General features: G+C 37.4%; 2 protein-coding genes across 4 annotated transcripts; one reads left to right on the top strand and one right to left on the bottom strand.

Annotated features, from left to right (window-relative positions):
- Positions 1 to 1960: 1960 nt before the first annotated feature.
- LOC117287866 lies at positions 1961 to 3295 on the bottom strand. Its single transcript, XM_033768432.1, has one exon. It carries the CDS (start codon positions 3293 to 3295, stop codon positions 1961 to 1963), a length of 1335 nt encoding a protein of 444 aa, XP_033624323.1.
- A 2543-nt stretch (positions 3296 to 5838) lies between these two features.
- On the top strand, positions 5839 to 24564 carry LOC117289409 (transmembrane protein 87A-like). Of its 3 annotated transcripts, none has more exons than XM_033770536.1 (17): positions 5839 to 6032; positions 7645 to 7705; positions 8308 to 8393; positions 9588 to 9731; positions 11933 to 12073; positions 12370 to 12528; positions 13396 to 13495; positions 14196 to 14257; positions 14564 to 14684; positions 15428 to 15590; positions 17218 to 17311; positions 17670 to 17735; positions 18508 to 18675; positions 19817 to 19991; positions 20296 to 20407; positions 21350 to 21451; positions 21483 to 24564. In XM_033770536.1, exons 1-16 carry the CDS (start codon positions 5922 to 5924, stop codon positions 21417 to 21419), a joined length of 1833 nt encoding a protein of 610 aa, XP_033626427.1. In that variant the 5' UTR covers positions 5839 to 5921; the 3' UTR covers positions 21420 to 21451; positions 21483 to 24564. The 3 variants fall into 3 exon arrangements, with proteins under 3 accessions (XP_033626427.1, XP_033626433.1, XP_033626418.1); XM_033770542.1 differs by having other exon boundaries at positions 21350 to 21455; positions 21487 to 24564; XM_033770527.1 differs by having other exon boundaries at positions 21350 to 24564.

Raw genomic sequence — 24564 nt, 5'->3', positions numbered from 1 at the left:
CGAGGTATAAATGCAAAGTTGCGTTGTAATCAGAATGTTCTTTAAAGATTCTATGATATTGTGGAAATGTTTTATGGAAATACATGTGAATTAAATTGGATTGAAAGGGATATTTCAGAACTGGTAACAAAAAACTTATATAAGACCACAGATTTACATAAAACTTACACGGTCTAATGATGTTTAAGTCAGACAACATCGCTTGAAATATGTCTGTCTGAAATGTCATACTATTTTGATGTGAAATAAGTTTAAACAACTTTCAATTTTTAGTTTATTGCTCAGTGAGCGTTTTATAAAAGAAAAATCGATTTCATGCAAACGGTTTTTCACTCTTTTCTCGTGACCAAGATTACCGATCAATCTCAAATTCTGTAGATTTGTCAGTTCTCATGTGTATGGTGGGTTACATACAGTGCTTATACTGCCAGCAAGTCTTTATATAGTTAGCAACAATCTGTATTGTTCTGTAAGGTTCTTTTAAGGTTCTGTAACGTTCTTTTAAGGTATGACTGCAAGGTCACATTATTGTAGCCATGCCTCTTAAAGGCAGCAGGCACTATTGGTAATGACTCAAATAATTGTTTGCATGAAAACTTACTTGACGTTAACAAGCAATGGAGAGCTGTTCGTGGTATAAGAAACGGCTCCCTCTGAAGTAATGTAGTTTTCGAGAAAGAAGTAATTTTCCATGAGTTTGATTTCGGGGCCTCAAAATTAGATCACACTTTGTGTGACAGTTTTTTTTCTTCCATTGTTATCTCGCAACTTCGACGACCAATTGAGTTCAAATTTTCACAAGCCGCTATTTTGTGCATTTGTCGAAACACACCAAGTAAGAAGACTGGTCTTTGACAATTACCAATAGTGTCCAGGGTCTTTCAAGTAGGAAATTAAAGAGTACACAAGTTTTAGAAGTTCCGGTTTTATTAAAGGCAAACTAACTTGGCGGTTATGTGCGGGCTTTTGGTACTCAAGTGGACATCACAGCCTAGAAACAAGATGGGTCGGATCAAAGTTTCGTATGAAATATTTCGAGGTGGAAAAACCACCGGTGTTTATTTTATTACAGAACTTTTCTCTGTACATATACACTTTTTATTTGATAACACAGTTCGTCAAAAACGTTTTGATGTAAACTAATTATATTGCACAAGTTGTAAAAATACAAATATAAAATTAATATTTTGTATGAAGCAATAGTGCATCCGTTAAACCTTTCACAAAATTTCAAGAATTCTGCAGGTACGAACTGATTACATTACAACCTTTTCAATATCAGTAGGATTTGAAACTTTGCTTTGGGGGTAAAATTAGGTGAGGTTTGTGGTTTGTGTTGGTTCTGAAAAGAACCGGTGGTTGACAACTCAACTTTTCGACCAGTATATTTATTATGCTCTAAACGTCTTCGTATCATTCTCCTGAAGACGATCAGAGCATAGTGATCGAAACGTTGAGTTGTCAACCACCGGTTGTTTTCAGAACCAACACTTCTCATTACACATGGTGTTACCACAAACCTCATATCAGAACATTTTCATTGAATCTCTGTGGTGCACGTATAGTTTAGGAAGAGTAACTTTGATTTGTATCCCCTAGTTTGCACTAGACACACTAGATGAGTGAGGACACTGGACTTTATTCACTGAGCAGTTGTAGATCGATTCCGAGAATTAGGGCCACCTTTTACAAACAAATTTTACAAAGTTTGTTAGGATACAAACATTTGACTTCATGAAATTAGAATAAATGGGCTTTTGGGTAGGAGCTTATTCCTGCTTCAAAAGATAATACAAAAACATGGAATATGTAATCACACACAAGTCCGTGTTTTAGTCCAGTGCATACAAAGTCATAGAATATTGTTCTTTGCTGATAGAAAGAGGGATTTACTGTTCATTGTTTAAATTGACACTGCTTCATAATAATATGAGCGGTGGGATAAACAATGCAAAGAGTCTCATTCTAATATACTGGTTTGAAATTGCCGAACAATCATGACCATTTTTGCGGCATTTGCAAACCGATCCAAGCCTTTAAGATTACGGGTATCATTCGCCGAGGCAATCATAATCCTCGGTGCACCTAGTTTGGACTCGGACCTCCGGGTTAGATGGTCCGGGGTTTCCCCGATAGGTCGAGCATCTCCTCCCCCTGTAAGCTCCCGAAGCCGACGGTCATTCGCGTCTACGTTACTACTGGTGTCAGACCCAGCTTCGTCGTCGAATTCCAGCACCAACTCGCCTCGTTTTAGTTTCTCGTATTCCTCCTCAGAATCGAACCCGAGCCAAATATACATCTCATCCGCCTTGTTGGCGTTCAAGAGTTCGCTTGAGCGGTTTGTTGGAGTGACATTGTCCCCGTTCAAGAAAGGATTTGTCTCAGGTTCGTAAAAGCGGAGTGGAATATTTTGTTGGGGGCCGAGTTTTAGAGCTGGAACACGGCGTGTTTTCGTCTGGGTGGTTGGATCGACGATTGAAACCCGACGCCGTCCGCGGTCGCTTACATTTACCGCAGGCTGTGAGTTGGTACTTGTGTTCATGTAGAATGTCCTTAGACTCGTGTTCGTCGGCTTCCCCGGGGCTGCGACTTGTTGCTTCTCATTCGCACCGATCCCGGGGAACTTTGTCTCGCCGCTTGATATCATCTGACTCAACGAACTCTTCTTGGGTCCAGTTTTACTGGCAGGTAGTTCAGGTAGACTTAATGTTTGTGTCGCAGGCATACCGTACTTAGGTTGCGTCGGTTTAGGCTCATCCTCTAAACTACCCTTAATGGATTTCTCATCCTCGGTTTGTTCATTCCGTGTCTTTCGTTTTGCGTAGGAATTAGTGAGTGCATCCAGTGATCGATTCAAACTCATTACATTTGTCATCTTGTTTGCAAACTCTCTCTTCTGGTCGCGTCGAATTGAACCAACAGCCTCAGCTTTGTGGTTCTTGTAGACTTTAATCTTAGGGAGAGTTCTGCGCCTCCTGGCTGCTCGTGCCTTTCGTTCCCAATCCTTCTCTTCATCTTCACACCAAGCAATATCTCTCTTCTTCTGTCTTTCCCTGTTCTGCTCCTGCAGCGTTTGGAAGAAGTCAATACGGCGTTGTATTTCTCTCTTAGCCCGATTGAAGTCAGCATTGATAAGATGCCGAGCGTAGTCGATGTGTTTCAGTTCACGTTGACCCTCAAGCTGAAACGCGGCGTTCCTCTCGCGTCCAGCGTACGTTAGACGAGCGTCCATTTTCATCATGAGAGTCCGGGCGTCGTCCCTCTTCAAATCCAGTCGATAAGAACCATTCGCCATGACTGGACCTTCTGTAAAACCTTGATGAGACTTCGAAGTTGTGAATCTTATAACTCATCTGTTATAAATCAGCCGAAAGGTCGTAGACAGACACTAAATAATGCTGTTCCACTAGATTGTTGATTGCGTCAAGTGAACCTGTTTGTTAAGAGTTAATCAGATTACAGATTAATTCCAACACGAACTACAAAACGTGAAACTTATCAATTAAACAGTATGGCCCAATGTGATGAGCAGATCTACTTCGCCGAGTACGCTTAGGCGTTAATTTTTCCGTTTGTTACCGCAAGACCACCTTGGTCGTAACTAATAAGCGCTTCAGTTTCGCAACTTACTCCACATGAGATAGAAGTAGAATTTTATTTTTCCCCTAATTATTGAAGTAAAGTTGAACCTACCTGTTTTAAGCACCTTAAGGTAACTCTGTGGACTCCAAACACTCTTGCTAAACTGAATTTATAGTATCCTGTACAATTCTCGACAATTAATTGCTCCTCCCAACACTCGTACAAAGAGTTAGCGATTGAATAAAGGAGTCATTCCACCCTTAATAACGCTATGTTTGTCCGTGTTGTTGGCAAGGCCTTGTCTGTGGTAGCATGCGGTGACTACTGATCAGTGACGTAGATACCCGGAGATTAAGCCTTTTGAAGCCGGTAATCGATTAAAAGATTGTCGCATTCTGTCTGATACAAAAGCGAAAAAGCCAGCAGTAGGATCAAAGTCTTTTCTAGGTAGTTGGAAAGGATCAATAAGAGGCTGTGTTATTTCTATCAAGAATATAGATACATGTAAAACAAAATATCGAGCTACTGACTGATATAGCTCGCTATAATGCACATGACTGTATTGTCATTATAACCGTTATGTCTACGGCTGACGATATTCAAGATTTCAAAATCCGTCAAAACTGTTGGAAATGAAAATTAGCCAGTTGGGCATTCCCTTTTGTCTGGATCCCTAAAGGGATTTTATTTGTCGTGATTATAGTCGTGATCGAATTTTTTGTTTTTACAGTTAAGAGCTTTTTTTTTCTCGTCGGGGATATTTTCGAAAATTACTCCACAACAAATGGATTTTTATTTCGATTGACCAGATCAATAAATAAAAATAATTATATCAGAAACACTTCTTGTGTAATCTTCCCTTATCTCATATCAGCGTCAGGAGAACGGGTTTGAGATTAATCGGTCTTTAAATACAGCATTCACACAGTCACTGGTAATGAAGTTAAGTTCTATACGCAGTTTGGCCCTTCACGATTTCGTTTTCGTTCCCATAATAGACACAAACTTGAGGAGATTTATTAGGAGATTAATTTGTGTGATGAGAGTCGGATGTTTTAACCCACAAACTTGCCGGAGGTTGTGGCAAACTCAGTGTATGCCCTTACTAGTAGATTGTTATCGCATTATTCGATCACCATCAAGCTCTATGGCCACCCAACATTTGTTTTTATTAAGGCCAGACTGAAAAAGATAGGGCCTATAATTATGTCATCAGGGTTCAACTGTTAGGGCATACATTCATTTTGACTTTTCAAATGCTTTGAACGTTTTTGTCTCTTTCAACCAAATTTTTACTTGTTTTTACTTTTAGTTTTATTTCCAGAAAAGTTGTAGTGATTTTTCACGTGATAGTGTTGAATGCAATGTGGAATTCAAATTGACCGCCATATAAGCGGTCATTTTGAATTTTGTGTTTGAAGCTTATTTTAGGGTTCAGACATTAATCAGTTCTTGTTATTCGGTCTAATTTTAAGGCAACACAAAAATACAATAGAATTGTCAACCCAGGCCTCATCAGTGCACCATGTGCACCAACAAACTGGCGGCATTATCGAATAAACTTTCCCGGGGCCTACAAATTTGTCCACAGAACGGGATAAACACACAACCAAGCGCTCCAACGTCGCACAGGTTTGACAAGTTTTATAGATTTTGAACAAACAATACTTTCCAAATACTGCAAAAATGTTTTCTAACCTATTATGGTGAGTTTTGAGAAAAATCACGTAAAAGAAAAAGTTGAGAAGGTGATGACTTGGGGGGGGGGGGGCGGGAGAGACTGTGCGAGATTAGAACTCCTTACTGACTCACCTGTCCTGGTATATCTTACCTTTTTTTTTAAGACTGCAATTCACTCGAATCGATTGGAACATCGATTGAAACTGTGAGTATCAATTTCAAACTACAACCTTAAGAGAGAAAATGCGATTCATGGAGGGCTTTAAGTGTTGTAATTTCACTCGATTACATCAGGATGTATTCTGTCGCTTCCTTCGACTATAGCTTATCAATCTGTGTATATGATAACTTTTTAGTAAAAAGTTAAAATTTTGCAATCTCCATTATCCAGATTGTTAGAGCAATGATCGGTTGTTTAGGATACTGTGATAGGCAATATTATGCTACCAAAACCGAGCTAGTAAGAGGTAACGTCAATCCATCTTATAGAGTTGATACAACTGAATAGCGCCCTCTCTCTGCGTTCGCGAGAGGGGGGAAAGAGACCAAAAGAGAGAGACACGTCGGGATCATGTGATGGTAACCTGCTTCGTCAATGAGTAATCAATCTGTTTTATATTGAGAAACCAGTGTAATATTTAGTCAGATATTTTGCCAACATGGAGGGTGTACGGTTGCGAAAACTCTTCGTCTTTATATTGGCGTTGTGTGTGAACCTTTCTTCCTGTGAAGGTCCTGAGCAAGGAATATTTACTGCAACGTTGACTGAGGTAAGTACGAAATAATTTCCCACCGTTTCCCGAGTCATAAATAACATTTTGAGCAATAAACTCAAAATTTCATCATATGCCCAGTTTACGGACACACAGTTTCACCTACTACTAGTTTTTCATTTCATTCATTTATTAATTTCACAGGCAAAAATTCAAGCACAGACAATAAGAACAGAAGAAAACAAAAACAAGAACATACAATACAATAACAAAAAAAGCAGCACCCCTGAAGGATTTTAAAAAAGTAAACTAAATTACTATCGAATTAATCTCCTGATGCCACAATTTACGAAGAGACAAAAAGGGACATTACAGATGGACATTATTAAAACATGGCATACAGTATAAAAATATAGAACTATACAAGCAGTTAAACCTATAAAAGCACTAATGGGCATTAAAAATACAAAATCGTCAAAAGAGAGATTCTAGTTAATTATGCAAAAGGCACTATAAATTTGAGAAATAAAAAACAGCAGCAAGGTATTTGAATGGGCAAGGCAACTAGAAAGTTAAACTGTTTTGGTCAAGGGGACCTCCTCGCCAGGGACTAATAAATGATTCCTGAGGGAATTTGTGAAGGAGGATAAACTATGGATAATTGTATCTTTAATGCAGGGCGGTAGTTTGCCCATAATCTAGAGAATCTGTGAAAAATAGAATGATGGGCAGCATTGGAACGAGCCCGATGATGGACAAATTTAACAGATTCGATATGTCTACAATTAATGGGAATTAGAGTGTCCGTGTCAATGTCAAATTTGTTATATAAACGTTTAATAACAAACGTAATTGAAAGGAAACGAACCCTGTTGATCAAAAGAGGCAGGACCCAGCTTGACACACCTGTCAGAATATTCTATTTCATTTACAGAATCAATTAAAACCCTTCTCGGCAGACCCAAACAAAAACGGGTGAATCGCCTCTGTACCTTCTCTAGCGTTTTTTGCTGAGTCGAAAGAACAGGGCACCAGACTGGAGCTGCGTATTCAAGTATGGGTCTGCTAATTGAGCGATAAAGTAAAGTCAGAATGTAAGGGTTTCTAGTTTTAACTACTCTACCAATAAATCCGTTGAGTCTAGTGGCTTTGGAACTGACTTTATTAACATGTGTTTTCCAGCTTAAGTCCCTGGAGATAATAACACCCAAGTATTTGTAACTATCCACATTTTCCAAAGTGTTTTCGGCAATTTTATACAGTGGTTTAGCAGGGTTTCTAGACCTGGTCACAGTCATTAATTTACACTTATTTGGGTTTAAAGACATACAGTTTAGATTACACCAAGTGTTTATGTGCTGCAGGTCATCCTGGAGTGCCACTTCATCATCTTGATTTTTAATGACTCTGTACAAGACAGTGTCATGTGCATACTGACGGAGATTAGATTGAATGCAAAATGGAAAATTATTTATAAGTATAACTTTTTAAGATATAACTGTTTACACAATCCTGTACTTTGCAATGATAGGTTTATTTTAATTTAGAACAACCTGGAAAAACTGTGGCACAAACCGATACAAAAAAGTTACCCATAGTTGTATTTGAACTCATTTGCAGATTCCAGTGTTTCTGCTAACTTTATTTTACTTTTGTATTGTAACCTTAGGTGAATGATTACGTTGGTATAACCAAAAGCCTGTCAGAGGAGACTGAAATAGGAATTAGAGGTAAGTTGGTTGATAATTTATTATTTACCCCAAGTGCAAGCTTTCAAAGTAGTACATGTATTTTCATACAACCCTTATTTTGAAAAGTTTGGATGACCCCTTTCATGACAGATATATTTGCACTAGGAGCAATTTGTATGTCAACCATACAATACTTTCTTCTACTGATGTTGAACATTGCCCTAAAGGTAAAGAACATTTCAGCTGATTTTCTTGTATTTGGTTTTCCAGCTGTGCCATTGAAACAATGAAATACACATTAGAAAGTCTTGCCTTGCCTGGCTGTGGCACTTTGCTCTTAATTGACAAACTGTAGTTACATGCCTTTCTTACCTACAGTTATTCTCACAACCACACATACTCAATTAAGACTTAATACAAGGTATTACTGCAAACCTACATCTGAATCTAATAACTTTAGTTTTTATAAAGACTTGTTTTTAAGGGGGACACACACATGCCAGATATTCTTATGTCAACTAATGCAACATCCTTATGTTCTCATTGAAAATTGAACGTAACCTATTATGACTGAATTTGGTGCGGTGTGTCACATTTTTGATAAACATGGATTTGTAATATTGGTCTTTTCAATTGTTTAGTGGACAGCTGCGCTGGTTCTGCAAAGTTTCAAATAGAATGGATGGTTCGCTTCACAGAATGCAACGAAGTATACAATCAGTTGAAGGTAAATGTTATACAGATATGAAGTCACAAGCCTTTTCACATAATGGGATCTATTACAAGTGTACAATTTGGTAATCACTCTTTAATTTGATGGCAATAACAACTTTTGGTTAGAAGCTTACATCAGCTTTCGATAATATAAAGCATTTTTAGAAATATGTCACTCTGAAGAAATGTGGTTTTTGTAAAAGATATCAGTTTTTATGCCCCCCCCCCCCCCCTCTCAAATTGAAGCTGAGAACCGCTTCTCAGCTAGTGGATTCCTTCTAAATTGACAAATTCACTCTGGATTCCTTCTGAATTGACAAATTCACTCTGGATTCCTACTGCATTGACAAATTCACTCTGGATTCCTTCTGCATTGACAAATTCACTCTGGATTCCTTCTGCATTGACAAATTCACTCTGGATTCCTTCTGCATTACAAATTCACTCTGGATTCCTTCTGCATTGACAAATTCACTCTGGATTCCTTCTGCATTGACAAATTCACTCTGGATTTTCACTGATATGTCAAAAACGTGACCACCTTTTGAAGTTAAATTATTTTCACATGTTAGTTTTAACAAAATGAACAGTTCAACAAACCAAAAGTATACTTTGCCTTTAAAGCAATGTGGAAACCCACGTCGTTTGATAAAGCTGGTAAGTTGCAATCTCCATAAGACCATCATAGTGAGATTTGATGTAAGTGCCATTGAGCTGTGTACAAATTATGCCTGCAGGGTGCTTAGCTCATAATGCCATGATTAACTTAGTCTAACTGTTAGATATAGTAAGGTGTACAGTAGCCCTATATAGGACTCTTTCTCTGTACACAAATACAGAGTCCCAACTATTAAGGCCCGTTTCTGGGGCGGAAAATTTTCAAAGCTTCATTACTCAAATCTCACCTGCAACAAGCCACTAATTTCAACAGATTCAAATTCTATGGCGGCATACACTTTTCTGTGGTGGGTTTTGGTAATATATTCTTCACAAATCCGTAATTTTCATGAAATAATGCTTCCAGAAATGTATCCTGATATCCAGGACGTCACTGTAGTACAATACGAAAAGGTAAGGCCTCCAGGGCTAGGTTTACAGTAACACTATGTAATGATATTCTCATACTGATCATTACATGGTATTACCGCAAACCTTACTATGTCTTATTTCCACCATGCAAAGTTTCAAATCCTGATTGACTCCATAGGAGAACTCAACCAACGCATATCTTGAGAGGTTCTTCTCATCTAATGGTGATGAAGTGATGTTTGCTTCTGAGAGCTATATTGTTATACAGCGGAGTGAGGCAGCTGATAGTGGGTACTGCTCATCAAGCAGTACGCTCCTAGCGGTAGGATAATTATTTTGTGTTTTGCATTTTAGATTTTAGACCTAATTGTATATTTAATACTTCAGGATTTCTATTGTTTAAGTTTGTTTACTAACTGGTTGAATGTGTTTAAGAATTTTTATTCCTGTTGCTATAATTCTGTATGTTCTTATTTCTTAGTTTGTCTATATTTCCATGTTCAGTGCCCTAAAGCATGTTTACATAATTAGGGCGTTATATAAGTCTTGGTATTATTATTATTGCTATTATTATTGCTTCTGCTTGAACTGTTCTGCCATCTTTTCACTAATTATGAACGCCTTATATTTGGCTTATGTTCGTCTGTCTTTTTTGTTTGCATGTTTGTCTGTTTGTTTTGTTAAATTGTCCGTCTGGCTGATTTTTACAAGCTTCTGCTTATCAAAACAGCCCCCTACTCTATTTATTCTGTTTACGCTGTTGGCTGCTATTTAATGTTATTTTTGCTCCGTAGTTACATGTAAGTATGGAAATAAATATGTGTTTAAATTGAATTGAGTTGAATATCCCATCGCATACAAGGGGTTAATTGTGAGAATAAATGCTCCTCATTGGAACCAGACCATTGAGGGAACAACTACACTTTCACATGTCAGTATAAATGCTCCTCATTGGAACCAGACCATTGAGGGAACAACTTCACTTTCACATGTGAGTATAAATGCTCCTCATTGGAACCAGACCATTGAGGGAACAACTTCACTTTCACATGTGAGTATAAATGCTCCTCATTGGAACCAGACCATTGAGGGAACAACTTCACTTTCACATGTCAGTATAAATGCTCCTCATTGGAACCAGACCATTGAGGGAACAACTTCACTTTCACATGTCAGTATAAATGCTCCTCATTGGAACCAGACCATTGAGGGAACAACTTCACTTTCACATGTCAGTATAAATGCTCCTCATTGGAACCAGACCATTGAGGGAACAACTTCACTTTCACATGTGAGTATAAATGCTCCTCATTGGAACCAGACCATTGAGGGAACAACTTCACTTTCACATGTGAGTATAAATGCTCCTCATTGGAACCAGACCATTGAGGGAACAACTTCACTTTCACATGTGAGTATAAATGCTCCTCATTGGAACCAGACCATTGAGGGAACAACTACACTTTCACATGTCAGTGTAAATGCTCCTCATTGGAACCAGACCATTGAGGGAACAACTACACTTTCACATGTCAGTATAAATGCTCCTCATTGGAACCAGACCATTGAGGGAACAACTACACTTTCACATGTCAGAGCCTTTTGTTGAACTGATGGGTTTGGCTACTTTTTGTATGTCACAAAACACAAACCTTCATACTTTTACATTAAACTTACATGGTTTAAAGCCATTTGACACTTTCGGAACAGGACAAAAAAAAAGTTCACAGATTTACAAATAACTTACAGGGTTTACAGAAGGTAATGGTGAAAGACTTCTCTTGAAATATTATTCCATGAAATGCTTTACGTTTTGAGAAAACATTAAAACAATATCAACTCTCGATATCGAGAACTACGGATTTATTTTAAACACATGTCATGACACGGTGAAACGTACAGAAACATGGGTGGGTTTTCCCGTTATTTTCTCCCGACTCTGATGACCGATTGAGCCTAAATTTTCACAGGTTTGTTATTTTATATATTTAGTTGTTATCCACAAAGTGCGGGCCTTGGACATTACTGTTTACCGAAAATGTCCAACGGCTTTAAAGATAATGATGGTAGAATGCTTCCATTCAAACATTACTTGCTGAGGTGCTGTAATTTTTAGAAATAAGTAAAACAATCTTCACAAAATTTATCTCTTCTCTTTAGTTAGACAAAAAATTATTTTAGCATGTACGCAACATTACATGTACGATGCATTTCCATGTATGTGACATTCCTGAAAACATTGCTCTGTGATTTTAACTTTTTCTCAAAAACTTGATGACTTATGAAACTTCTACAGGTAAATTATATTACCTACATGTTCATTCACAGTGAGTAGGGATTCATGTCATGGCCAAAAACATGCTCTAGTAAAGGTACCAAAACCCTTTAAAGGAAATAAGGCAGTGTTTTATCAAAAGTGTTGTTTAATTATAAGACTATTGTTCACTTTGCATCGATGCCTGCAGCCTGTAAGCCACACATGATTCTTCCTTGAAATATGTTTATTTATATTTTTGTTGGCAGGATGAGACTAATTCAACCAGTTGGAGCTGTTACTCAACGATTCCTATCGCCCATTGTAACTATGTTGGACCACCAATAACCACAAAAGCACCACCGACAAAAGCACCACCGACAAAAGCAAAAGAAGACAAACCAGCAAAGGTGGGGATTTATCTAACACATATGAAATACTCAGGAATACTCAGGAAAATATGAAGTAGTGTTAAGCTAAACGACCATGTGAAACCATCACAAGGTAGTAGTGGGGGGTTAAAATTCCCCCATAAACTTACTTTATTAGTCTCCCTGGGAATAAGTTCGCAGTGTGCTGAGGGCTTTATAGTTAATGTATCATTTTGTCATTTTTGGTCTGGTCCAATTTCATTGAGATGTTTTAAAATAGAAAAAAAAATCATTGCTTGTCATTTACCCGTTCCAAAATGTCATATTATTTTCAGGAGGGTGAACCTGCTAAACCAGATGAAGCTGATAAAATTAAATTACGACGAGCTGCAATTCTACCTGTAACAGATGCTCCTAAGCCCACAGAGAAAGCGAAGGCAACAAAGGTCAAAGCTACTGAGGCTTCTAAAACTACCACTCCATCAACTGAAGTGGTAAGTAAATCTCTTCTTTTCAGTTGTTAATGCTTTTGTGTTTTAGATAATGAAAAATGTTTTTGCAATTTAAATTAAATATTTCTTGGTTTGTTTTCACAAAGAGCAAAGATTCATTTGATTGTGTATTAATCTTAAAGGCAATGTCCCACAGAAAGCGCTTACAATGTGTTCACACATAGACGCCACTTCTACTGCAGGGATAAAATGCCAAGCGTGGCCAATCACAGGCCACTCATGGGCCAAATGTGGGAGGATCATGGGCATGATTTGGTTTGGGTGGGGTATCCTAGGTCGGGAAGCTGCCATCTCTCCTCATGCTTAATTTGAACATTTTCAAAACAAGTGTAGCCGAGTCGTAGCCAACAGTAAGCCGGGCAAAGTCATAGTGGGAACATCATTATCGTACAGCAGCGTGGTAGCATCGTGGTGAGGTCTCTGTGGTCGTAATAAAAACACAGCACAGTAGAAACAACCGGCTTGGTCGGCGTTGGTCTTTGTGTAATCATAGGTGCAACGAGTTAGCAACACTTTTGGCGTAGAAGCAGTACAGTTGTGTGGACGAGTCTATCGTTTGCTAAATTATTTTGATTTTTACGACGATTGTGTCCCGACTTTATTGAATTTTGAGATCGAGGTGACCGGCATGATCTTCGTAAGGTCGTAGCATTGTGCTAACACTTCGGCAGCACAGGGGACGTTCTTCTAGCTATAACTAACTATCCCCTGGAAATTTGGGATTAAATGGTACTACCTGGTGAAGGTTTGGGCTGTTGAATTCAGCCTGTGTTCTTTTTACATTTGGTGTGCACACATATTTTTCTAGATTTAAGAATTAATCTTAATGTGTATGATATTTGTTTACAGATGAAAAACAGAGTAACAACAACAAATGATCGTGCAGGAAGGTTCTTGTTTATTGTTCATCTGAAACCAGAGAAACCTGATAACAAGCTAGAAGTCAAAGGTAAAATGTTTATCAAAAACTTTGGCTAGAGATACCTACCTACCCTTTTTCTATACTTTTTAAAAACTACTCATAGGGTTTTGTCAATACAATCCATAGTATCAATTTTAACAATCAATATATCGACAATTCAATAGCTCAAGACCGTCGTTTGATGGTAACAAAACACAGCATTATCTTTATAGCACTTTATACACCATCTCAAAGCGCCTCCAATTTAGTAAAATCCAGGTAAAAAAAATATATAAAAAAGTGTGTACATAAATTTTCAAACTAGCAAAAGAGCCAATGTATCCAACCAATTTGACATTTCATGGATAAGTTCTCTGATTCCTTCTTATCATGTTCATTAGTTTCATTTCAATGAGGTACACACCTAACCAAGAAAGTAGATATATACCTTGGTCATTGGAAAGCCATTTTGTTTTTTCTCCCATTAAACCCAATGGATCTGAAAGTGAGGCTGAGAGGTGAAGTAGTCTGGCCCCTTGATAGTGTAATGGAAGTCATAATTGGTGATTGTTTTAGCATGCAGGGAACAATGTCAGACATTTAATAAAAGGGATATCATGAGATACTGCAAAATTACCGCAAAGTCCATCATATGCAAGATCTGCATAGATTTTGTTATTTTTTTTCAACATGTTCGTATTTATATTTTTGTTTTTTAATGCTGTATTCATTTCCATTTTTTCCCCAGTATCAATAATGATGAAATCAAAGCATGGTTACTTATCTGCAACACAAAGACCCCTACTGATTGTAAGTATCTAGTTACATTAAAAGGTAGTAATAATAAACATGATTCATTGAGTGTTAGATTCATTAGAGAGAACACAGATATGTCGCATGGAATGAGGTAATGGAGATAAATTACAAAAAATCATCTGTCAAATTGGCCTTTAAAAATGTTAAAAATACATGTTATATGTTTTTCTGACATCAACATCACAATAAGGTAGGTTGTACCCTTTTTAGAGCCAATGTCCCTATGTATTGAGCATTGTAGGTATGGTTTTCAGACGAGGCATTTATGATGTATTAATGATGATGTTATTTTACCTGTAGTTCTACGGCATTATGTGTGGTGTATATTCCATCATGGCGTTTTTGTGGCTCTTGATGTTGGCATGTCAGTGGCGAGATCTCTTGAGAATTCAGTTCTGGATTGGTGGAGTCATGCTGTTGGGTATAAACTCATCGCTTTATTTGTTCACCTTATGTAAAATAAAAAGAAGTTCATTGTTGATAAATTTCATAAGAATATATCCATCTCTATCTTCTAGTTTCAATTAATACACCATTCAACTAAGCTGTTAATATTTCGTCACAATTATTGTTTTGTGAATGTTTTAGTGAAAAAATAAGAGCAGTTTTAGAGATTGTATGCATACTGATAGAAGCGTTTAGTTGTATTGTATGCATACTGATAGAAGCGTTTAGTTGTATTGTATGCATACTGATAGAAGCGTTTAGTTGTATTGTATGCATACTGATAGAAGCGTTTAGTTGTATTGTATGCATACTGATAGAAGCGTTTAGTTGTATTGTATGCATACTGATAGAAGCGTTTAGTTGTATTGTATGCATACTGATAGAAGCGTTTAGTTGTATTGTATGCATACTGATAGAAGCGTTTAGTTGTATTGTATGCATACTGATAGAAGCGTTTAGTTGTATTGTATGCATACTGATAGAAGCGTTTAGTTGTATTGTATGCATACTGATAGAAGCGTTTAGTTGTATTGTATGCATACTGATAGAAGCGTTTAGTTGTATTGTATGCATACTGATAGAAGCGTTTAGTTGTCAACAACCAGTTCTTTTCAGAACCATTACTAATCAAAAGAGATTTACTCATATTGCTAACATAAACCTTGCCTGATTGTACTCACACCATGCAAAGTTTCATATCCTACTTTTCTTTGACAGGTTTACTTGAGAAAGCAGTATTTTATGCAGAATATGAACATCTCAACACAGACGGTACTTCCATGCCAGGAGCAATCATCTTTGCTGAGCTGGTTTCTTGTTTGAAACGTTCTCTGGCTAGAATGCTGGTTGTTATCGTCAGCTTGGGATATGGTATCACAAGGTATGCTCTATTGTTGACCTGCTCTAGAATAGCAAAGGTCGTTCCAACATTCTCTATTAGGTATTTTCATATGTACAGGGATGTGATTTCTCCGGCTTTTGCCGGATTTCCGGCTTTTTCGACTCAAAAAGTCAACCAACGTGAATCATGTGAATCCGTTGAGAAAATCGGGGGGTAGATTGTGCTAATTAATTATTCATGTTGAGTTTTGCATGCCGAAATGTATTTAATTGGTTTTATGATGAACGTTCTACATTAAATTGTATTGCCATATATGAGAACGAGGTGGAAACAGAGCGCTGGGTCGGACGGGATTTTTATTAAATGACGCTAAGAAGACGCATAAGTTGTGATCGTTCTCACATTGGACCGGTACGGTTTGTTGTTTTTACTGGTGAGTAGCGTGCTTCTTTCACCAAGTCTAGTTCCTATTAACGCGTGTGCTGTGCTTGTGTATTAATGGAATGGGGGAACAGACTAAATGTGTAGCAGTGACCTCATTTTGTGTCTGCGCAATGTGCGGTGGTTTTACGCATGGTGATAACTGCGCAAATTTAAAAAACTCGAAATGCACGAACAATTTAGAAATTGCGCATCGCCAATGCTAGTAGAGCAACGAAGATCAACGCTGCGCTGGAGCTTCTATTTTTGGTTTGCGTGCACAATATGGCAGCATTTGCCAGCCAACGTCCGTCCGCGTGTGGCCACACCAATACAATCCGTACCACGTACGACTGTTTTGAGGATTCGTACTGTCATGACTGTTGTCTCGTCAGCCAGTCGCATAGGCATGGCGGCTTCGAAACTAACTGGCATGGCGGCGTCGAAACAAACTTTGCCGAGGGGAGACCCATCAGTTCGAGACCTGAAAAAAGGTGTTCAAAATAAATTCCGCTGGAGTTGGCTGGAGGAGTCGGGCACTGTTGACGGACTTGAGATTCATTTGCATCAGTGCTAACTGCTATGAAAAATTAGTGACCGCGGCTAGAAAAGTGATAGGTACTTACTGTGATGCGTGATGACACCATCATCTCCGGGTCTGTTTACCCAAGGCTACAACAAGTACAATGTATGATTTCACTTTTCCCTTTACACGCAAAAAGAAGTCTGCCACTGAAAATGGCAGATTATTTTAAACACAGAGTAAATTTGGCAATGATTTTGTGTTTCCAATGTTATACTTATTCTGAACAAGGGTTTCCCAGCTGAATTAAATGCAATATTTGAGATTTTTTGTTCTTTCTCCTCAAAAACACTGGAAGTGGGCAACAAAAAGTGATTCTAAGGAAGGTGTTCTAAGGAAGCTTAGAATGCACCACAGAGCATCTAGACTTCAACATTTTTCCGGCACCCTTGGGCGGGCCCCGGACCCCACGCCGTAAGGGGCAAGCTTGCGCTCGCAATGATAGGACTCACATTTCCAGACAGTTTAAATTTTCAGGCTTTTTTAAAGACAAGCAATCACATCCCTGTATGTAGTAACCCCTATGTTTTGATGAACAGAAGCTGATTCCATATGAAATTTTGCCCATAGAATGTAGTAATGTAGCCTTCTGTCAAATTAAAAGTATCTGTCTTTCACAAACACTGCTTCCTTTTAAAAACTGTTTATTTCTTTGATCACCAGACCTAGACTTGGCCGTGATCTCCACTGGCTGATGGGAGCAGGAATGATGTATTTTATCCTCAGCTCTATTGAGGCCTGCCTTAGGGTCAAAGGAGTAAGTGAATGATACCAATATTATGCTGACCTTGTGAATTGTCCCCAACAGTAGTGCTAAGTTATGTTCCAAGAAGTCCACTAGCTCATTAGGCTTGAATTTGCTTACATTACTAGAACATTTTGTGCTGTTAAATAGTGTAAGCATATTTCACAGGTTAGCAGGGATGTTGTGCATGTAATTGTGGCTTCATGTTAGCACAAGGCACTAAACCACTAAGCGCAGAATTCTGAATGCTTTAAAAAATAATGATGAACTTACAGGGGAAAGGTACCAAGAGTAGGTGGGTTAATGTAGAATGCAAAATGTATAAGGAGTTGTTGTGTTTATTAATATTTTCTGTATTGTGTTTGTACAGAGTGAGGATCATGCACTGATCGCTATCCTACCACTGGCCGTTCTGGATGCTGTCATCTGTTGGTGGATATCCTTTATACATAACAAACTTTCTTTTATTTCTAAACTTTTAAACCATTCCTTCTATTTAAATTTGAAAATTAATATCTTGGTGAGGCTAAATATGGATGTGAAAGTGCTTGATAGATGTTGACATTTTTAAACCTCAGTGTTTAAACAAATAAATGTTTCAATAATCTAACTAAACTGGCTATGCAGCTTGTGCAAATAGTTACACATTTCAACAACAACCAAGGGGAAAAAGAAAAAGTTTGTCATGTGCAAGTTTGATTGATGTTGACATTTTTTAACCTCAGTGTTTAAACAAATAAATGTTTCAATATTCTAATTCAACTGGCTATGCAGCTTGTGCAAATGGGTTCACATTTCAACAACAACCAAGGGGAAAAAAGAAAAAGCTTGTAATGTGCAAGTTTTCATCAAAACAAATAATTTGATAAGCATGAGGCAGTGTCAGTTAAAGCTCATGAAGTATGAAACGTCTTAGAGCAGTTTCGCCAAAAAGGCTGAATATAGCTTCCTACGGAAACTTCTTGAACAAAAGAAGTATGATTCTTTCATGGTTTGAAATGTTTTCTTCATCTAAGAAGTAAAGATTGTGCAGAAATTGTCACATACTTACAATTTTACAAATTACAACTTTATTTTAAGGTCATAATTTATTATATGATGTAAATGCAGTCATGATTTAACCTTCACCAAATGAAGTAAATGTTTTACGAGTATATACTTTGAGACAAGAATCTTCATGGGAGATTTCCTTAACCAACATCTTGAACGTGTTCAAAAGTTTGGTAGACACAACACGGACATTGCGTCTGAGACGTAACATGGTGAAGCTTTGGTTGTACAGACACTTTACCAACACTCTCATCTTCTGCGTTCTGGCTGCGGTCATCTTCCTCTTGTGGTCAACAAAAACACATCGTTGGACAACATGCATCAAGGTCAGGCATCTTCAGTTTTCTTTGCTCTCGATAAAATGAACATGATAATAACTCGATGGAAATTTGGCCAATTTGCCTTTTTAAAGGAACACTTTGCCTTGGATCGGTCGAGTTGGTCTTTGAAAAGCGTTTGTAACCGTTTGTTATAAAATGCATATGGTTAGAAAGATGATTCAAAATTAGAATACAATGATCCACACAAATTTGCCTCGAAATTGCAGGATTTTCCTTTTTCTTTGCGAACTAACACGGTCGGCCATTTATGGGAGTCAAACATTTGACTCCCATATATGGCCGACCGTGTTTGTCGACGAGGTAAAAGGAAAACCACGCAATTTCGAGTGATACCTGTGTGGATCATTATATTCTACTTTTAAAATATCTTTCTAGTCGTATGCATTTTATAACAAACGGTTACAAATGCTTTTCAAAGACCAACTTGACCGATCCAAGGCAACGTGTTCCTTTAATAGATAGGACTCTGTATCTGTGTACAGAGAAAGAGTCCTGAATAGGGCTTCAAGAGTCCCAAAGAATTACAACAAAAAGTTCTTGTATTGGTAATGAGCTTACTTGGGTTGTGGACCAATATCGTTGTGAATAACAAGGACAAAAAAAAGAGCCTAAAAAATGGGTTAAAGCTCAATAGGTAAACCTTTCGTACTAAAGTGTTGGGAATTTGAAGAAACGATTGCCCTAGCCCAGAACTTCAGTAACCCTTACTCTTTACCTTAATGTCTCTGAATAGAGGCCCGCTGCTATTTTTGTGTGAAAATGCTCAACTCTTGTGAAGAACCACACACATGTTTAAAGATTAGTAAACCTGTTCCAATGACAGGCCTGATACTTCATTTGTGTAAGGGCAAGACACCTTTATTTCTGGCTGTGGACATAGAGTTTCAATACCAAGTGACATGCCTGTATGACAAAGTTGACAACATTAACCAATGGGGAAGCTAACATTTGTGATGCAGCTAGATTGGCAGAGTGGATGCAGCTACTGCTAGAATGGCAGAGTGCATGGATTGTCCCAAAGCAGATTTGCAGATATTATTAAACACAAAGCATTCTCCAAGTTCTATATATTATTTCATACAGAAATTGCATAATTTAATCACTATATTTTATTTTGTACTTGTAGAAGTGGCATGAGTTATGGCTAGATGACGCTTACTGGCACGTCTTGTTCTGTGTGATCTTGGTTGTGATTGTGATCATCTTCAGACCTACAGCCAACAATCAGCGCTATGCCTTCTCTCCACTCACTGACCGTGGGGATGATGAGAGTGAAGAACCCATGCTGAATGATGCATTCGGTGAGTCAAATAGAATTGCAGGGTAAAGTTACATTCCAGTCAGGAAGGTGCATGTTTTGTGACATGTTGGAAGATATTGACAAAATATGGAGACTGCCAACATAAAGCTAGATAGATAGCTCAGTTGGTAGAGTGCCGGCCAACATTTTGGAATAGGATAAAGTGGTTTTTAGGATTTTGAATTACCCTTTGTCAAATGTGATGATGTTTCTGCCAAAATAAGTAATACCTCTGTTGAAGTGGTTAATACTGTGCTCATAGAATATGCCGTGTTTGATTTTTTTTTACATTTCCATGTCAACAGAGGGGGTGAAGATGCGTAATGTGATTGGTAACCGTAATGAGAGTCAATCCAGCAAGCATGATGATGATCTGAAATGGGTTGAGGATAACATCCCTGCTGCTGTAGCGGATGCGTAAGTATTTCACTTTCTTGGCCCAATTTCATAGAGCTGCTTAAGCAGAAAATATTGCTTGAAATTTCACAAATTGTACTTGTGACATGGTGGCTTGGCTGGTAACCTTATTCTAGTAAGCATAATTGTGTTGTGCTAAGCTAGATTTTGTGCTTATGCAGCTCTATGAAATTGGGGTCAGATAGTCAGTTTCTACTTTTTTTATTTAGCTTTTTTGGGGATGTGTGTGTATGAGGGTGGGGATTTTGGAACGGAAAAAGCATCTGGTGTTCGAATTGGAATCCACCTTGCCTTCCACGGCTGGGCCCACAGGACATACCATCATAATCAGAGTCCAACAGTTTAGGTGTTGATTTGCTGCATGTTGTTGGACTTGGGACTACACAAGTAAACTGATCATGCTTTACATGGGATCAGGCATACCACCATAATCAGAGTCCAACAGTTTGGATGTTGAGTTACTGAATGGTAATTGAGGACTTATCTGGTAATATGCTTTATATGGGATCAGGCATACCACCATAATCAGAGTCCAACAGTTTGGATGTTGAGTTACTGAATGGTAATTGAGGACTGATCTGGTAATATGCTTTATATGGGATCAGGCATACCACCATAATCAGAGTCCAACAGTTTGGATGTTGAGTTACTGAATGGTAATTGAGGACTGATCTGGTAATATGCTTTATATGGGATCAGGCATACCACCATAATCAGAGTCCAACAGTTTGGATGTTGAGTTACTGAATGGTGTTGGACTGAGGACTGCACTAGTAAACTGATCATGCTTTACATGGGATCAGGCATACCACCATAATCAGAGTCCAACAGTTTGGATGTTGAGTTACTGAATGGTGTTGATCTTTTTGTGAGTAAGGAAGGATCCCAGTAAATCACTCAAGTGAGTTTGGGTTAATCGTTTTCTTGTTCTATTTTATTCAGTGCCCTTGGTGCCTTTGACGACTCGGAAGAAGAACTTGTTACCAATCTGGAGAGAAACAAGATGGAGTAGATATCCTTCTGTAGGATGAGTTTATGTACCACCAAGGAAACTTGGGATGATTCTACGTACCACCAAGGAAACTTGTAATTTGAACTCTTCAGCAAAAGTTCAACTATTTGTTAAGCATAATGTGAAAGTTTTTCCCGTTAAATTGGTTGACGCTTGTAATGCAAACTGTATCTTCATGCTGCTTCAACGATCATGAAAAAAACAAAAAACTTCATAACACAAGTTTTAGTCAACTTGTCAGTGTTTTCTTATAACTGAAACTACACAAGATAAAGCATTCATATATATATGTATTTTTGTGTGCAATGAGGACCTTGATATGCAGAGAATAAACAATGGTGTGCTCATCGGATGTTACTACAGATTTGAGATTGTTTATGTTTTATTGCCGTTGTTTTAGTTAATTAGTGTTTGTTTGAAAATATAAATCATGGTTTCTCTATTGTAGTTTTGTTCATCCTTGTATTGTAATCGTACTGTTTTTAAAATAATCTCTTACGATAGTAACGTTTGGATTAGTATTAGACATAAATCTTCTTGTAAGAGACTTTGCCTTTGATTAGCTTAACCCTCCTACTGCTGTTAAAATGTACCATCAATTTGGAAAGCATTCAACTGTATAGGTTGGGAGTAGTGGCAGAAATGTGTGTGTATTGTTTGGCATCATATTACAGGCTGACACAGTGCGTCTTTCATTCAAAACCACAGTACTTGGTACTAACTTAGTGGTTATTATGCGGGATGAATGATATTGAATGGTCATACAGTAGGAGGGTTGACTGCTGTATTGATGCATGGTCATACAGTAGGGGGGTTGACTGTGCTGTATTGATTCTTCAATATGATATCAAGTGACCTATAGGTCACTTGATATCATATTGCAGAATGATGTACTGTCCCTATCATTAACAATCACACTGGATGATATTGAGTTCTCCATAGAAGGGAGGTTTGATAGGTTTCTCAATTTATTTGTCCATGAATATTTATTTCTTTGGTGAAAAACAATGTTTGAAAGGGCGATTTGTTGAAGGAAACCTCTTATTACCTGAGCTTCAAGGTTGGTCACTATTTTAAGAAATGAAGTTGATAAGGATTATGGTCAAGGGTTTTGTTTATGATAGGGGTGTCATTTCTCCTACACCTCCATGCTTAATGTAAAACTTTCCTTTTGAATATCAGAATCAAAGACAAATACATCTTCTGTGAATCAGACAGAGGAAATGTTTGTAACTCCACTGATTTCACTTTCTACTTTAGGCTCAACATTAATTCTAGTGTAAATATTAAGAAGTGAGATTGGGTGTGTCCGTAATTTCTTGTACATGTTTATGGAGTAGGAATATTCTAGCAATAATTAAGACTATTTTATTTACAATGTAAAGATAAAAGAAATTCTTTTTCTGATAACACTTAATGAATACTTTTTTCATTTGTAAAGTTCTAGTCAACTATTATATTGCCTCAAATCCTATAAACTATGTTATTATTTCTTGATACAGTTTGTATTATCTATTATATAAACAGCACCACAGTGTGAAAAAAATGCCGCTTTTCAATTTTGCAAAAAGTTGTAATAAGACCAATTCTCAAGAACTTATCTACACAGCAAAGAAGATATAATTGTGTTACGACAAATGGGGGATACATCAATAGAGCACCATGCAATGCTTCTAAACAAGGTTAAAAAGTCAGACACTTTTGTTCTGACCCCTATTGTTCAGACACACCTAGTGTATGTTTCTAACCCTAACCCTAGCAGGTAAACTATGAGGGGGTTGTCCAAACTTAGGGGTGGCTGAATAAAGAGTGGGGTCTCTACTTTGGTCCAATTCCGAACATGAGGCCATTCAACCTTGCATTTATATCGTGGGTCATTTTGGTTAGTAAAGCAGCAAGCAAGAGCTTTTTGGATGGCGTTTCAAAAAAAGGAATGATTGGTAGAAGCAATGATAAAAGCTCGTCTGTTCACAGTGATTTGCTCGGTTTAGAAGTTGGGATTTTGTTTTAATGTAACATAAATTAACTATTTGGTAGTGCTGGATAAGAACATTTCTCACAAAACTGATTTCCTGTTCCTGCTATCCAATAAAAAGTCTCATTTTGCTGCTTCCAAGATTATCATTGTTATCGGTTTATTAAAAAACATTAAAACTTCGCAGCCAAAGGCTGAATTGAGTTTTTAAAAAATACAGAGATGTTGCTTACTCTCATTTTGCTCTAATAACTGCTTTTTCTTCCTAACTAAAAAAGAAAAACACTACTTTTTGAAAATTTTGACTTTACAAATAGTGTTTGGTGAAATTGCCTCAACTGGCAAACTGTTGTAAATACTTTGTATCGGTTTTGTATATCAATAATAAATATTACACAGAATCTAAGGGTGTTTGTTTACACCAAGTAGAGTCACAACTCGGATTATGATTTACATGTAGACAAAAACAAATGGAAGGTACAATTTGGAAATATTTCGTTCATGAATAGGTTTACTCCACCTTCTTTAACTGCATCCTAAGGTTTTGAAGGTTTTGCTTGTAGATTTTAAGAGGAAAATAAGGCACCTTTTAGAACTAACAATTTAGTGGTGGTTTTCTTTCCAGTTTGAGTTTTGAATAAAAACTCATTTCCAACCACCTATTTTTATGTTAATGTCTGTTAAAAAAGAAAAAAATATTCTTCTGTTTTGATTTATTTAGTTTTACTAGACTGTGTTAATCTGGCATAGTTGAGCTTTCGGACCTGTTCACAATCTAGTGTACTTAACACAGTAATTGGCATTAAAAAAAAAAAAAAAAAACGTTCAATGCTGTTTGAGATGTACACAGTTTGTTATTTTATCGTTCATCATGTTTATGGCTTTTTACAAGTGTGACCTGCGACGATGCACAGAATGAAGTAGTAACATAACCTGTCAACAAATTAACAGCTGATTTCTGAGTAAATATTTTGACAATTTTACTTGCATATTGTGGTTGCAGTTCACAGTTACATGTCAAACAAAAAGTATCAATGTCATATTTTTAAGACTTAATTCATTTGTAAATTCCTATTGTATGATGGATAATATGGAAATGTATTCCATGTTCCCTTACATTGTAGGGCTGTCATTCGTCAAAATAAATTGTATGATAATTTTTTCTCCTTA

The sequence above is a fragment of the Asterias rubens genome, chromosome 1, assembly GCF_902459465.1.
Source record: "Asterias rubens chromosome 1, eAstRub1.3, whole genome shotgun sequence".
NCBI classification, from domain to species: domain Eukaryota; kingdom Metazoa; phylum Echinodermata; class Asteroidea; order Forcipulatida; family Asteriidae; genus Asterias; species Asterias rubens.
Note: the sequence above shows the minus strand (reverse complement) of the source record. Positions and strands in the feature narration are given on the sequence as shown.